Raw genomic sequence first — 16,431 nt, 5'->3', positions numbered from 1 at the left:
GGCCGGGCATCAGGAGAGGATGACAATATTTATATCAGCGCTGGGGTAGGATTTCTGGCACCATAACATTGTCGCACCTGTTATTTCAGTCAGCCTACGGTGCCAGGTTTCAGGGTGAGAGGTTAGGTGTCTGTCCCTCTTAGGGCCAAGGGTGCGTACGGTTGAGTGTGTGTATGGGCGTGTGTCCCTTATGTGTGTTTATGTAACTGAATGGGCATATGTGTGTTTATGTAAAAGTGCAAAACTGTTTCATTTACTAGACAAAATGGAAAAACTACAAAATAATACAAATGTTTTCACAGGCAAACATAATCATGAATAAAAGTGGTGCTGATTACACCATCTAACATAAAAACATTGCACAATTAGATAAGAGAATGCATACAACATTTATGGGGGAATACACACTGCGCACAAACATAGAGAAGCACAGCAACACACACTCACACAACCATAGAGATGGATGGTTCCTCTGCTGCTGTCACGTAGCTCTGCAGTCATCACTCTGGGGAAGAGATCACAGCGTCACCAAAGATGTCAGCCAGCAAGATTGAAGAAGCCAGACACTCATTGGGTTCTGGTGCTTCATCTTTGTGAGCTGAACATTCGCCTAGGACTCCTCTTCATGCAGTCACAGAAATATTTATGTGCAATGTCTGATTGATGTTCATATCTTATTAAATTTATGCTCCTTCTGCAGGCTGAGGATTAGAGAGGCCTGCACTGGAAATTGCACTGTGGCAAGGTCGGCTTAGGCTTGTAGTTAGTGAACTAAATTACTGGAGCTTTTTGGACATAAAAAGAAGATACAACATACAGATTAAATAACACTAAAAGGGTTTGTCTACAGGGCTCCTTCACTTTTGAAATACAAATGTGTTTAAGCTGCCATGAAACAATTTTTAGAAGTGTAATCATTTGACAGGTCAGTGAAAGCTGCACAGTGTGACAAAACGACACACTGCACTGTGAGTATAATACAAATGCAGAAACTAGTATGTGATGTGAAAATAAAAGAGAAATGATTAAGTTCTTATGTTTATTACACAAAAAGAACAGCAAAGGCATCACCTTCATCATGATATGATTCACCACTCTGACCCAAAAAAAACTACACTACTCAGCTGAGTGTCCTGATATGTGACCCTTCTGAATTAGTAAAAGTAGAAAAAAAAGGCTTTTCAGTATTTTTTTTTATAAGCATCATTACTTATGTAATGCACAAAAGCAGGCTCTCATGAGTGACATTTAACATACATTTTGATTGGAAAACTTCAGCAATGGGTGGACGGCCGACGTAAATGCCATTGCAAACGATGCATTTCATTTTCAAATGAGGAAAATGCATATAAAGAAACCAGCCTTTGGTACAAAGTTATAAAAAAGGAACTCACATTTTAATCTGCTGATATCAAGTAAATGTTGTTTTTGCTTAATTATGAAAAAAATGTAAAGCCATTCATGAGAATAAAGCAAGATGTTTTAGTCACAGGCAAGGTACAGTCCAGGCATGTACTGCAGGTAATATTCAAGAAGGCAGAAAACCAACACTGCTTTAGTCAGCACACCGAGAGCACGATGCCGGCGGAAATCTTCTCCACTGCCTTTATCTCTGACACCAACATGAGGCTGCATATTGTGTTGGTAACATCATATTTTGTGCAAAAAGCAAACAAAACATGTTGCACACAAAATACGTCATTCTGTATTTCATTTGGCTGAAAGTTTGTAGATCGTTTCAATGTGAGCTAGCATCACTTTTAAAGGTGTAAATACTTTATATAGACCCGAAGGAGTATTGACGGGTCTGTTGGTAAATCTGCAAGGCTACACTAGCGGAGGCTAGAATCCAGACCTGAGCATAGGATGTCTATTCAGAAGGTTGTCATGAATGAATGATGCATTTCCTGTGACTGTTCCTTTGAAAAGTGATGTTATGACTGTCCTCTGAGTCTCTGCTTGGTGCTTGGCAGGTTAACCAGGAGCGTACTGCAGAAGACCCCTTACTTGCCGTCCTTGGTCAGTTAGGCTCCACTTGATGCCATGTACATTCTAAAAGGTGAGTTGGTGAACTCACAGCTAAAGCACTTCTGAGTCTATAGGCGTGGAGAAGCAGTCTGGGTTTGGTATGTACAACAGTAATGACAAAAAGAGAAAGGGAAAGTTCAGAGGTTATCACTGAAGGCTTCTGGCTGGTTCAAACAGTGAGATCAAATGATGACAGTCTCTATGTGAAAGGCGTGTGAGTAGGTGAAGGAGGAGGTGTGTTTCTGGAGGGGGAAAGACGGCGGCATGACGGGGGTGGTAGAAGGAGATGAAGAGGTGGAGGAGGAAGAAGTCGGGGATCGGCTGGCCCATCGGGAGGGAAGGCGTCGATTGGCTGGACGGGCAGGCCTGGAGAAGTTCTTCTGGACGGAGGAGGAGGAGACAGACGTCTCTTTGTTTTCCTGTGGAGAAACAAATGAATTAACATTTAAGATGATCACACTGTCCTGTCAGCAATCTAATTCACACACACAGATACTTTACATTTCGTCACGTTTTCCATCTGTAGTCTTCTTGACCCTGGGGAAAACAACAGGCACATTTCAAACAGGAGAACTATTAAACTCAGCACGCGCATGTGAAAAGGTCACAAAAGTAGATCCCGTTCCGTTTGGTCAAGAGGAAAACATTTGAACCGAAATATCTTACACGTGCTACAATTCTGCTGCCACTTAACAGCACTTCAGAACCATCAAATTTTATTTTGGACAACGCTTCCCCCGGTTGAGGCTAAACTAAAGTGGTGCCTCTAAATACGTTCTTTTCATGAGGTCAAATAAAATTGGCTTGATAATCGCTCCCACAATTTCTTTAACATTTGCATGACTTTAAAGCAGTGTAATCACTTCAGCTTTCTCATTTCCGTGGCCTGCCAAGGGCACTTAGTCAGCTGGCTTCTTGCAGATACTTCTGTAATTACAACAGAAAGGCCAGAAAAACACTTCCACTACGAGGCCCCATGGAAAGACTGGGAGATGAAAGACAAGTTGGTGAGGGTGACAGACCTCCTGCCAAGTTTAAACTTTATATGCCACACCGCCAGTTCCTTTTGTTAGCCTTTAAGCAATGGAATGGCCCAGATGCCCAGATTATAATGGAGGCTTTGGCCTGCTTCTGTCTCGTAGCACATACCAGAAATAAACAACGTTCCCACCGGAGCTGTCCTCAGTCAAGGGCAATTGCTCAGTATTTCATGGTGGAATGGAACAGAATGAAATGTGCAAGTTCGTCCAGGTCCACTGGAGTAATTGGCCTTGGAAATATAGTTTGACTTAATTATATTTTCCTCAAAACAAAATACAGGCAGACATATGCACATGCCTCTAAGTGTTAACATCTGTACAGTGAATAACACACCTGCCGAGTGGCAAGACGAGTGCTTATGTGTGGAAAGTGTTAACAGACCGTACATCGGACTCTACCCACCTGCACTATAAGCTGTATCTCTTTCACACCCATGGCAGTGTGGCTGCTGAGCTGTGCGTGTGTGGTGTGTGTCTGTGAGGTGTGTGAAGCCTGCGTGTGCCTCAGAGTAGGGGGTAAGGGCAGAGGGTCCATGTCCAGCATGTCCAGCTCTGTGATGTTCTCCTCCTGCCTAACACTAAGGTTAGGACTTGAAGCCGTCTCGTTCTGTTGACTCTGGCTTTGTTGAGCCCGGGCTGCACTCTCGTAATTCTTCAGAATCCTTTCCAGCGCCCCGTAGTTGGACCTGGATCCCTCAGGCCGTGGGTACGCAGCCAGAGTGAGGGGCTTCCAGGGATGATCATTCATCATTCGAGGCCCCTGTCTGGAGGAATCAGACTGGGAATGAGGTGCATGCCTTGGCTGTGCCTGGTGCCCTGCCTGTGTCACCTGTCTTTGTTTGTTCTCTGCAGGCGGCTGCTGGAGTGAGACGCTGGCTCTGGCTGCCTGAGGCTTCGCTCCATGTGGATTCTCATTTTTAGAGCTGGAACCCTCCACATTCTGACCTGGCTGGCTATTCGCAGGCAAGACGGCCTCAGAAAAGAGAGCCTCTGTGGCTGCTCTGTGTTGTGTTTTCCTAGAAGGACTGCTTGCTGTTCTAACTTTGTGCTTGACCTCAGACTGCTGTGCGGGACTCTGAGCGGTTATTGTGGTGGCCTCCCTGAGTCCAACCTGTGGCTGTTCAGGTGAAAGGTCAGCAGGGATTTCTTGCTTCTTTCTGACCTCTTGTCCTTCAAGACCACATCTCATTTGCCTCAGCTGGACCTCGGGGTTCTGGATTGCGGAATCCAAAGTGGAGAGAGATAATGTGACTTCAGGATGCATACCCATAATGCCAGAGGAGACATCAATACAGTGTGGCTGAGATTTATCCTCCCTGGGAGGTAAAACCTCATCTGATGCTGCGAGGACTGGCTGGCAACCCAGAGAGGAGGCATCTGTTACAGTAAAACTGTCTTGTTCCTTTACACCACGGCCCATCTCAGCCTGAAACAAAGTTCTGTTGAACTCGGCTGTTTTTTGTTCCAGCTTTATGTTTCTTCTAGCGCCCTGGAGTTTGGGGCTGGCAGGTGGTATTTCGAAAGAGGACAACAGTAAATCTACAGGTAATTCTTTGACGAGCTGGGGCACCTGCAGCTCGGGGCTTTTTAAGCTGCTGACACCAGGGCTGTAATCTGAGCACAAGTCTTTCCCAGCACTCAGTATGTTGACTTCAGAGAAGCTTTTCTGTACCGTCCCATATGCAGACAACTTACTGCTACTGAACTTGCTTGCATCGCAGGACCAGCGGTTGTGGCAGCAGCCCATGTTACAGTTAGAGTTAGCAGGTACAGAGCACGATGCTACCACACCGTCGACCAAGACTTTTCCTTCATTTTCTTGCAGCATGGCCTCAAACTTCCTGACGATGGATGGACTGCTACACTTTCTGTCCCCCAAAACACAGGGGCTATGGCACTTCCTCACTGTCGTCATGGGGGATTCTGGGATGTGGAGTTCTGTGTCTGGATGGGTAGGAGTGCTCAGATTCCAGGAGGAGGTGCGAGGAGGGATGGGCGGGGCAGCTGTGTCCATCTCAGAGAGTATTTCAGGGCTTGTCTGTGTGTCTCTGTTGCCGTCTGGATCAGGAGAACTTGTTCTCCAGGATTCACTCGGAGCTCTGTTGGCCCGCCAAGTGTTTTCTGGTGACAAGGTGATCCAGTTTTCCCTTTCCAAGGCCCGGAGGTCATTATAGATCTGGCTGAGGTCGCAGGGAGGTTCCTCCACCTCCAGTCGGGTTTTATCACGGCCAAACACCATCTCACTCTCCTCAGTTAGGCACAGGGATTCAGATCGAGTCCTGAAGGGAATTCAACAGCAAAATGTTTACTACATTCACTTTAATTAGAATTTTCAAAATCAGTCTATGTTATATTTTCATCTTATTTATAGCTACTTTAATTTGCAACTATTTTGCCAGAGACACACATTAAAATATATTTTATCATTTACTTACAGCACTGAGACAAACATAAGCACATCAAGACTCGGCAGGTAGTGATTATCATGGTTCCATGCTGGCGCCAGGAAGTTAACATAGCGACGGGGATTTATTTACCTCTTATCTCCACTCTTCTTTCTGATCTCATCCTGGTAGCTACAAAGCTCCTCGCTTACACGGGCTATCTCCTTCAGAGCCTGAGACACAGAGGAGGAGAGATAGAGATACAAGGAGACATGCTGGATACAGTATATTTCTGAGGAACCGTGCAAAATAATGGTAAAAAAATGGTAGATCAATAGGATTGTTTATTCAAAGAAACCAAGGAACGACAAAGACAGGTATACAGGAGACAGTACAGGAACACTGAGGATCAAGAAGCATTTGACAGCAGAGCAAAGGAGCAAAGACAAAGAGATGACAACCAAACCCATGTGTCTCTATTGTATATAAATATAGCGCTTTTAGCAAAAAGGCTGTAGCAAAGCTAAATACTTTGAAACACTTACTGCATTGAGAGCGGTGGTGTTCTTCTTCTTGTCACTGCCATAACTCAGCTCTGCCCAGAAAGGACTTTCTTGAACAGTGTTTTCATTCCCTTTAGAGGAATTTTTCTGTGGCACTCCACATCCAGGACCTCCATGAAAAATAGCGTCCAGCTCCGTTGTGTCCACAGCATCCTTGCTATCGTCAACAATGTCTTGCTGCCAAGTGCCTCTGGATCTCAATTCATCCACCAGTGCGGGTTGTGATCGGTCATCCTGAGTAAACTGACCACCAACGTTAAACTCACAGAGGCTGTCTGTTTGGAAGCAGGTTGGCTGGTGACCATCTCTGCCAGCAAAACCACCATCACTGATGTTTCTGTTGTGACCAAAGCCAGGTACTGACGGCTGCCTGTTTGGCTCTGATTGACTGCTGCTGCTGAGCGGCTCGGAGCGGGAGTTGTCGCTGAGCAGACTCGAGCCTGTGCTGGTGGAACGTATGCTGAGCCTGTGCCCAACATCGTCGTCGTCCTGCCTCCCACAGTCCAGTCTGGTCCCCTCTCGCTTGGCTCTCACTTCACAGTACAGCTAGAAATAAGAAGAGGAAATCAAGGTCATATGTTTTTCAGCTACATTGCAACAGTCTTGTGTTTAATGAAGCAAACACTGCCCTTTGTTTTGGATTAATTGATCAAAAGTAACATTATATTAAATAAATCAATAATTTTATCAGTCAAATACACTAAATATGAACACAAGCTCCTGTTTTTGTCCTCAAATAGTGACAGATAGTTAATAGGGATATTTATATTATATATTATATAATCTATGAGGTACACCTAATTTTAAAGAGCCCACATTACGACCGTAATTACCCCACTTTCACTGGATTCTTAGAATGACAGGAAATATGAGTCAAGCATGAAAAGTTCGGGCGATATAAAAATAAATATATCGCAACATAGTAAATGGGATAATATGATTATGCCAATGGGACTATACCACATCTACTACTCCTGCACAAGTCAGACAGGACAGCCTAGCAACAAATCTTAAGAACATATTTAGACCACAGAGGATTAAGAAAAAACATTCAAAGAATTCTTTCACATAAAATTGGATAACCTCTGGCCTCCTACCATGGAATCTCAAAATAGTAACCATTTCATGTTGACTGGGCTCCCTTCCCATCACGCAATGTCTAGATGGGACTTCTGCCTTTTAGCCTGCTTTATTCCTCTGCTTTTTTTCCCTCTCTCATTTTCTGGTCTCTAAGGGGCAAATGAGAACCACATGTTCTTTTCATAGCAAATTGTTTCAGTGCCTTCGCACTCAGTCCAACTGGTTGAGAATGGCTCCCCTCATTAAAAATACTAATCGGCTCTTCTGGGCGTGTCAGATTTTTAGTCAGCTGGTAGACTTCTGTCTCTTTCGTTACCTTTACCCCTCTCGCTTAATCTCATTAATATGCTCTGAATTCCTTTCCTGTCCATCCTGTCTTATCCTGTTATAGTTTATGCCCCATTTTAACCCAACTAGCTGAAAAAGTTCTTATTAGACCTGAAAACAAGTTTACTTGTTATGGAAACTTGTTTTGTCCAAGCAACAGTTCAAAGCCCAAAAATATTTACTGGTTCACTATCACATACCAGCAAATGATCAAGTTAGAAACTAAAACCAGCAAATTTTTAGCATTTTTGTAAATTTTCTGTTTCTCATTTATAATATTACTACTATGATTGCTACAGTTCTACCCATGTTAAAGTGAAAATCCATTCTGAAAACTAAAAAAGATCTAATATGTTGTGAGCACTAACAGAAACAATTAGGTGTATTTTAAACATCAACAGATCAAGACTTCCCTGAGGACTTTGACGTTTCTTTAGAAAGAGCAGAACAAGGGGGAGCCATACTGTATGAATTCACTATTAAAAAATAAATAAACTAAGAGTCAGTGAATAAACTCCTCTGTTTTGGTATTTTGACTCATAAATCTCTTGCTCTTGCCTGCCAGCTTCCCTCTCCAGGTCACAGACTGTTTTTATCACTGCGTCTCCCTCAGTACTCAGAGGTCAGAGACATAGCTGAACCCTCGCCCTTCTTCCACTCTTTCCTTTCCTCATACTGTGCAGCTGCAATGATCAGGGATATTGTTTTGACAGTGTTGATGGTGAACAGGATGTGTAGGAGGGAAATGTAACACACTGTGGACAGCTTAGTGCATACAACGCCATTTATCATACACAAGTTAGGAAAATGTCCCAAGAATGATGAACAATTACATATGCACAGGGAAGTTAGACAAGTTTGGAACTGGTATTACATACTTTTGGGGGGGGGGTTTCTTTATCTACAGCCAATCTTGTGTTTTAAAACTAAACATTAAACTTAAACTAAACATTAACCACAAACCAAATTATTAAACCTTGACAAAATGCAGGTATATTCTCATTCAACCTCACGGAGCATCTTACCTCTTCTATTTTCCTCTGCATATCTTTCAGCTGGCTCTCCCACTCCCTCCTCTCCACGTCAAACCTCTCCAGCAGCTCGGCCTTCTCTCTCAACCAGTCCCTCTCATTGTGCTCCAGGCGACAGCGCAGGTCCATGGCCGTTGAGTGTGTGTCTGCCAGGAGCCTTCGCTGCTCTTCCCTCTCTCGGCGGAGAGTTGGGGTCTCGCCGTGCTGTGCTTGAGTGCTCCGTAACGCCACAGAGCCAGGACCTGCTGCTGACTGGACCCCTCCGCTCACTGACCCAGTACCCTCTCTAGCCTCCAACTGAGGAGAAAGAAAGAGACAGTGAGAGCAGAAAACATAGAGGAGGAGAAAAAGAGGGAGCAGGGAAGGTAAACAGTGGGAGAGACAATGGAGGAAACAGTCAGGGTTGATAAAGGATAGAATGCAGTCGGAGAGCCAGATGACAAGACAAGCCAGGCAGGAGTGAGAGACATGGTTAAAAAGTGGAATTAGGAGAATGAAGGAGTGGCAGGAAGAGAAGGTGGAGGAAGTGGGGGAATAATGCACCGTGGGGACGACGAGTGTGAGTGGGTTCAGAGAGAGAAAAGAGACAAGACTGAAAGATTAAAATGTCCTGTAAGAACTCACACACAGAGTTCATTGGTTCAGAGGTTGAGTCTCTTTTCTTTGGTACTTAACTAACACAGGATACAGAGCAGGATATGGCAGATTCAAGCACAGCAAAATATGTCTGCAGAGGATGCATGTGGCCTCAGGCAAACGATACTCTGTTGCACCAGTTTTTAGACAAACATAGATTCATACAAAGAGGCCCTCTCAACATAAATAAGGCCAAACCCTTCATAAGTGACATTACAAAAATGGCAGTTGTATTAGGTTAAATTGGACTTTTTTTTTTTTTTGCTTTAGTGACAAGATTGCTGAGTGCCCCTATTCAATTCTCTTTTAAAGTGAAAAACCCTGGGCATTTCCCCTGGGAATTTCACTGTCGAAGGGCCAAAACCTTAAGCCAAAAACATGTTATTACTTTATTTAGAATGAAAAGAAATGTTGCAAAACTATGCTCAAATATAGATTGTACTGCTAAGTCAGGCTCAAAAAAACAGAGCTTAAAAACTGGCTGAATTTGATAAGATCAAAGATTTAAATCATCGTAGCATCTAGAAAAGCTAATGGTGTTAGGAAAACTAATCAGACATGTCCTCTACCAAGGAAATCCCCTGATGTAGAGAATATCCTCTTTTAAAGTACTTACAGAATAAGGATCTGTTTTAGTACATACAGTAGATCTCGACATTCTGTGGTAAATATGTGCCTTTTTTTTTAAATAGTAAAAGGGGAAAACATTTTGGCTTTTGAACTGGAAAGAGCGCAAGACAACGTCTGTGCATGTGCATATATGCTTGAGCCTCGGTGTGTGTGTGTGTGTGTGCGTGCAGTGTGAGTTAGAAAAAGGGAGAGAATGCATACAAACATGCCTGAGTGTGTTATTTCAGTGTTCAGTCACAGACTTCGACTAAAGACTTCTTACAAGCCTCGGTCATGGTGCTATTTCTGCCTGTGGCCTGGGGTCAAGAAATTATGGTGTAGAGAAACGAGTCAACCATTTCTGTCTGCCTGTGGCTCTTCTCAAACTTCTCCACAATTACAGATGGACGATGATGGGTGCTATCCACAGTCTATTTAAACATCCGAATGTAAACAAATAGTGAAAGTGCAAAAACAAGATGGATGCTGTCAAAATAAAAGAGCTGAGGACCATTTTTCATTAATTAAGACAGCAGAGGCAAACCATCATCTTAGAGGAAGTTGTGGAGGAACTGAGCATGCAAACATGGGCACGAGTTAGCAGCATCACAGCCAGCTCCGGGAAAACATACTCATGCACCCAGACGCACACTTAATATCAGTCACGGGGAGCCATCTCTGGCTAATCCTGACCACTCTGTCTGCCACCGTATGGCACAGGGTATATAAAGGTAACTGTGTCACCACGGTGACCCACTATAAATAGCGGACACACAGCCTTGTACAATGTCACATTCCTAGGGGAGGTGGAGAGACGAGGTAAAGGGAAGGGGGGGGGGGGCTGGCTGCTAAGGCAGAGTGAGAGATCTCCTAGCTGCCAGCAGCTTTCATAAATCAGTGGCATGCGGAGAAATATGCCTGGAAATATCCGGACTAAGACCTCTGCCTGGGACCTCAGATGCGTGCTTGGTATTTGGTGGTAGACGTGCCCAAAAAGGATGTGGAAACAACATCATACAGTAGTTACATTCACAGCCATAGCCTACTGTGGACAAAGGTGTGTCACTAAAATCTCAAGAATAACACATGCATGCTACTGCTGACAAGCTGTAACTATGCTGATGTTCAACTGACTCGCCTGGGATTAGAACCCATAATCTGCGATACAGTGAATGTGTGACATACATTATCAACAAAGGCAAATTCATAATGATACAAAGACCTGTCCATACTGTTTATGGCTACATTGCTTCAGTAACCACAGCTAAAAATATATGTAAAACTACAGAAGACATGGACATTTTATACATGGAATTTAATTTATAAATTATGTGGCAGTTTAGTTTGTGGATTAAAGCAGACTCTCCTGGTTAAGAACAGCTAATGATGGCTTCATCAGGAAAACAAGAAAATGCCATTTCACTTACAGTTTCAATTAAATCACCTCAGAATTTCATTTAAGTGGACACAGGTCCTTAAGTATCCACCACTTCTTTTCACTTCCTCTACACTATTCTGTCCCCCCCTCTGACAGTGTGTCTCTGTTCAAAGTGCAATAATGAATAAACAAAATCAACAGCAGTGGAATAATAACTTCATTATAGAAAACTTTGAGGAGGAGTTTGGTGTAACCCTCTGACTGTGTGACGCATTCATTTGATTGCATCAAAGGGTTCTTCTCAGTCATGCATACCAATTCTACAATTGTTTTTCAGCTCAGTACTAGTCTGGTCTGTGTGGTCGGTGTCGGCATTCAAACTGCCCTCACAATTACCTTCTACCTCTTCAACACCCTCTGTTTTCGCTCCGCCTGAGCTAAAAATGGGTTCTCCTCCGCGCTGCCACAGTGAAACCAGCATGTAGAAAATGACAGAGGAGTTTATCACCCATGTTGAAATTGCTCACATTTCACTTCTAAGTGACATGCAGTTACACCCATTTAGCACTGATTTGCATGCATTCTTGTCTATTTTTTAGCCTGGTTACAGAATCACCGCCCACATCTGATTTGGTCAGCAATTAGTATATAAATTAAGTGAAATGAATGCAATGCAAATCAGTTTGCTTATCAGGCCACTATTCTTTGTGTTCACTCAAAATCTAGAATTAAAGAGTGTATTACATGTAATCTAAGAAGTATGACTTCAGCAATCTAGTCAAAGATCGACAGCCAAATTACATGCAACGCTACAAAGACAAATTTACTCAGGCTGTAATGTCTGTAAATTAGCCATTTGATTACAAAGCTGCAAATGATTTCACAAAACTTTAATTGACAATGAGGAGCCTAGGATTAGCGCTTGGTAAACATGTACCCAGAAGTATAAACTGTGGCAGGATGTGGCATCCGGACAAAACAACTTTTACAATGGAGCTAACTCCGCCCAGCGTGGCTTCACTCCAAGTCATTTCCTTTGGCCTGTTTGTGCAATCAATATAAAAACTATATGTTTGTGTGTGTGGGCAAGTCCTATTCAAAATTACTGTACACTTTGAATATAGACACACATGTAAACACGCAGATTACCATAACCACTTTTCAAATATATGTAAAAAAGAAAGACATCTCTCCTGTCCTAAAGAAACATCAGTGTGTGTGCGTATGTGGTATCATGGTATTACCTCCTGCAGTACTAGTCTGGAGTGCCATCAGATCACTGTCTCGCTGGGCTTTTCAAACACAAAGCAGAACAGTAAAAGTCTGTGTTTTTATTAGGCTCTCTGTCAGCTACACTGTGAGAAGGCACAGAGCCAACAAGACAAAGAGAAGAGCTGAACCGTAACACTGTGCCATCTACTCACACAGAAGGAATGATATTATGGCAGTTAAACCAACTACAGTATAGTGTGTGTGTCTATGTGTGTGATTTGTGTCAGTGTATTGCATTTGTGTGTCATCAGTGGTCTTGTCCAACTGCTCCTCATTATCATTGCACCACGCTGTTAATTTCCACAACCACATTACGAAGTTTCCGAGTTTCATCACTTCAGTCAGAGAATCATTTGATTTTGCTGGTAGCTTTCATAGGATGCATAAAACCAGAGTTGTGTGTGATGGGTGAATGTGTGACCAATCAGTTTTAAGTCTGTGACAAGAATCATATGGGATTCAACTGGCAAATAAAGACAATGTCGCCACAAAACACACGCACACACACACACACAAACATAGAAAAATCCAACTCTGAACAAATTTCAGAGTTGAAAAAAGTTTTCTTTTAAAAAAAAAAACAACAAAAAGTGAACAAGTCTGATTAGACTTTTCTACTTTAGGCAAACCAAATAAATCCATCCTCTGATATAACCGGAACAAAAAATGCTAAATCCCTAAAAGCCACATTGCTTTGAAGAATAACTATGCATGGTCATTCAAGTGGTCTGTGCAACGCCTGATACAGCATGGCACTGGTATGCAAACTTAACTCTGCATTTTCTCCCCACGTTGAGAAACATGTAGCAGTAGCTGTCCATGGTAACAACAGGTTAACATTTCATCTGTTGAGGGAAAGCTGTTAAAAGCCAAGCTGGGTGTCTCTGTCTGGCTGAGCCTGGATAACTGAGTTTGTCTCCTCAGTGTAAATCTTTTGTCTAAGCCGAGGCTTGAGTTGGATGGATTCCAGGGTGACTTATCACCCTGCCATGTGGGTGGCAAACGTGGCAAGACCAATTTACCCCAAACTGGAGGCCAGACATGCACAGACATGAGAAAAAACATATTTGTTTACCTTCTCACACAAAGCTATATAGGAACTATTCAAAATAAAGCATCCTTTAGGACTTAGGTTTCTCTTACATTGTTTTTGGATAGCTGCACTCACACTAAGTGTGCACCTGCACACACACACACATATATATATTTTTAAAAATGCAAAGGCCTACATTGATCTACAAACTCACACACACAAACACAATCTAAAACACTGCAACTAATTATTTGTTAGCAGGTGGTTTTGAAAAAAAATCCCACCCACACATCTTCATCATCATCATCCCTCACCTACCTGTGCAATCCTGCATTTGAGCTCAGACCTCTCCAGCTCCCAGGCACATCTGTCTCTGGTGTACTGCAGCTGGAGTTCACTCCTCTTCTCCTCCTCTCTCTTCACCTCCGCCTGCACGTCCTCCAAAACCGTCTTCAGGTCCAGCAGAATCCTCCTGTTCTCCCCTCCCTGCATGGAAACACAGTTGGCATTAGTCTTGTCAGCCAAATATGCCAGATGAACTGTGTCTGCTTTCCCAAATAGAAGTTACAATTCCAACTATTCAACCAATAAACACAGAGGAACTAAGAGGGAATCAGTGCTTAAAATAGTTGTTTACCCTGGTGTGTCAGATTATCAAATTTTGCATTTAAAGCCCTGGACAAACACTATGCGATTATTACTGAGCATCTCAAAGCACAACAAATTCACTGTGAATTTCTGTGCCAGTGACAAACTCCAAATTCCCACATACCAAAAAGACTGGTGCAGAAAAAAAAAGAGTACATGCTTTGAGTACCACATACACATAAAGTCCCACACAAATATATATATATAGCTTTCACAGGGGCAGTAAATAGTTCCAATTACTTGTATTTCAGCCACTTCTCTCAACAATGACTCCTTCTCGCGCATCCACTCCTCCTTGTCCTGTACATGTCGCTTTTTCAAATCCTCAAATTTCTTTTTAAGCCGTGTGTGTTGTGTTTGCTGCTGTTGCTGCTGCTGCTGCTGCTGCTGCTGCTGGGGTTCGGGACCCGGCCACATTTGTCCCCTGAGGATCTCAAGCTGTGTCCCTGGTTCACCTTCTCCTCCACCCGGTGAGGCACCGAACTGGGGCTCGTAGATCTGACTGAAGACAGTGGGCGGAGAGGAGATCCTTCTCAGCGGACTGCGGGTTTTCCCCCTGCCTCTGTCTAACTTATCCATCCTGGAGCACGGAACGAACTCCCATCCCTGAGACGGGACGTATCCCCCGCCAGCGCCGCCCCCAGCATTCAGCCCCGAGCCGTTCACAAACGCACTCCACATTTCTCGAGCGCATCAAGATAAATCATAAAAACAACTTAATTAGTTAAATACGTATAAGCTAATGTCCAAGCTATTTTGCAACTATCCATTTCTGTATTAGGTGAAATAATTTTTGATATAGTTTCAGTTAAAACAGATTCTCAGTTGGTGGCATAATGAAAGCGCCAATTATCCAAACCCAGCCGAGTCCCCTGCAGTCCACACAGCAGCAGTCCACACAGCAGCACTCAGGACAGCAGTCACAGCAGCGCTCGTACGGGCGACGGGACTGGACGCGTTGGTCCCTTCCATATCGTTACATAGACAAGGTCAATCCGTCATTCTTGTACCAAAGTCCACCACTGTGTGCTCCTCGCTGCTGCGCGGTTTCCCTTTCACATGTTTACATGGAAATCTCAAGGCGCACTGTGTCCCGTGTCTCCCCCCTCTGCACGGAGTCGTTGCAGGCGAACGCAAAGACAGACACCCAGTAACCACTCCGACGCGACTGGGAGAAGTTCCCAAAAATATCACGGAGCGCACTGATGTAAGAGCAGCGGAGTATTTTTAACCCCCCCTCTGTAACCATGAGTTTATTTTCCTACAGCCAAATAGCTGAACGGCGTCTGGAAAAGGGCAGCGGAGAAACATCCATTAATCAACACCGCAGTTGCTCTAATTACGTCGCAGGATAACACCTTGCGCAGTATCAGTGGTAACAAATCAATTGGCGCACCCGCGGCGCGGTAAACTTGACAGTCAAAACCAGCTGGATGCTAGCCGTCAGTCACTTTAAAGACACTAAACCACTTACTACGACCTGGGCGCAGCAATAGCTTCACTCAACGTAAGTTACTGTGGCAAAATTAGCCGTAGGTGTCTTACCTTAACCGTAAGAAAAGAATAAGTTTGCGTACATTTCCTCTTTTCTCAACCGCAGCAGGAGTAACTCAGAGCCCTCTGCCATTTCTCATCTGCTGTCTAAGCACGAGAGGGGGATGACTATCACGAGGAAAGCGATGATGGGTGGGATTTTATTCATCTTCATCTGAGAGATGATAACACAAGTAGCTAGCCACTCTGGGTCTACAGTAGCCAGACAAACCTCAGGCCTGAAACCGTTGCTTTGTAGCTACATGGTAACTAAAGGCTAAGTAGCCTAATAGTAACGCACGAGTTAGCTTTCTGCACTAAACCTGTGATGTTCACGGTTTGTGTCAGATATTCCGCTCGACTAGGAAGCACGTGCCATCTGGCTGCATAAAAAAACAAACAGACCCTTACCTCTTCTTCTAATGTGATCCTGAGTGCTGCAATGAATGTCCTCCTTCAAAAACAGCCACGAGAGCCCACATTTCAGCCAGCAAAGTAGCTGGAATGAAGTCTGGGCTGGAATGCAGTGGTTCAGTTAAAAACAACTGGAGAGCGACAGCCTACAGCTGAAATAATGCTTTCATTAACGGGAATAAAATGCCCCTTCCTCTCTCTCTTTCCCCCCTCGTCTCTCTCTTTCTGTCTCTCTCCCTCTCCACAGCTGGCCCTAATATGTGACGTAAGACATCCCACCGGTGGGATGAAAGAAGCGGACCGGTTCCGCCTCCGTCCTGGTGGTCAGGTCCGTTGGTTAAACTGATCCACCATCAGCACATTTTTGGCTTGGTTTTTCAGACCCACCCAAGGGTAATTTTACACACTCGTGAATGTCAGATAACCAAAATTCAAATGTGGGTGAGATGCCAGCG

General features: G+C 43.8%; 1 protein-coding gene across 2 annotated transcripts; it reads right to left on the bottom strand.

Annotated features, from left to right (window-relative positions):
* Nucleotides 1–1,058: 1,058 nt before the first annotated feature.
* On the bottom strand, nt 1,059–15,166 carry soga3a (SOGA family member 3a). Of its 2 annotated transcripts, XM_041044907.1 has the most exons (8): nt 14,270–15,166; nt 13,700–13,867; nt 8,448–8,750; nt 5,998–6,561; nt 5,606–5,685; nt 3,472–5,347; nt 2,530–2,565; nt 2,306–2,447 (listed from the first exon to the last, which is right to left on the bottom strand). In XM_041044907.1, the coding sequence occupies exons 1-7, from the start codon at nt 14,708–14,710 to the stop codon at nt 2,536–2,538; spliced, it is 3,462 nt and encodes a 1,153-aa protein (XP_040900841.1). In that variant the 5' UTR covers nt 14,711–15,166; the 3' UTR covers nt 2,306–2,447; nt 2,530–2,535. The 2 variants fall into 2 exon arrangements, with proteins under 2 accessions (XP_040900840.1, XP_040900841.1); XM_041044906.1 differs by lacking the exon at nt 2,530–2,565 and having other exon boundaries at nt 1,059–2,447.
* Between the last annotated feature and the right edge of the window lie 1,265 nt (nt 15,167–16,431).

Source organism: Toxotes jaculatrix, chromosome 8, assembly GCF_017976425.1.
Source record: "Toxotes jaculatrix isolate fToxJac2 chromosome 8, fToxJac2.pri, whole genome shotgun sequence".
Taxonomy (NCBI): Eukaryota; Metazoa; Chordata; class Actinopteri; family Toxotidae; genus Toxotes; species Toxotes jaculatrix.
This window is presented reverse-complemented; position numbering and strand designations above follow the sequence as displayed.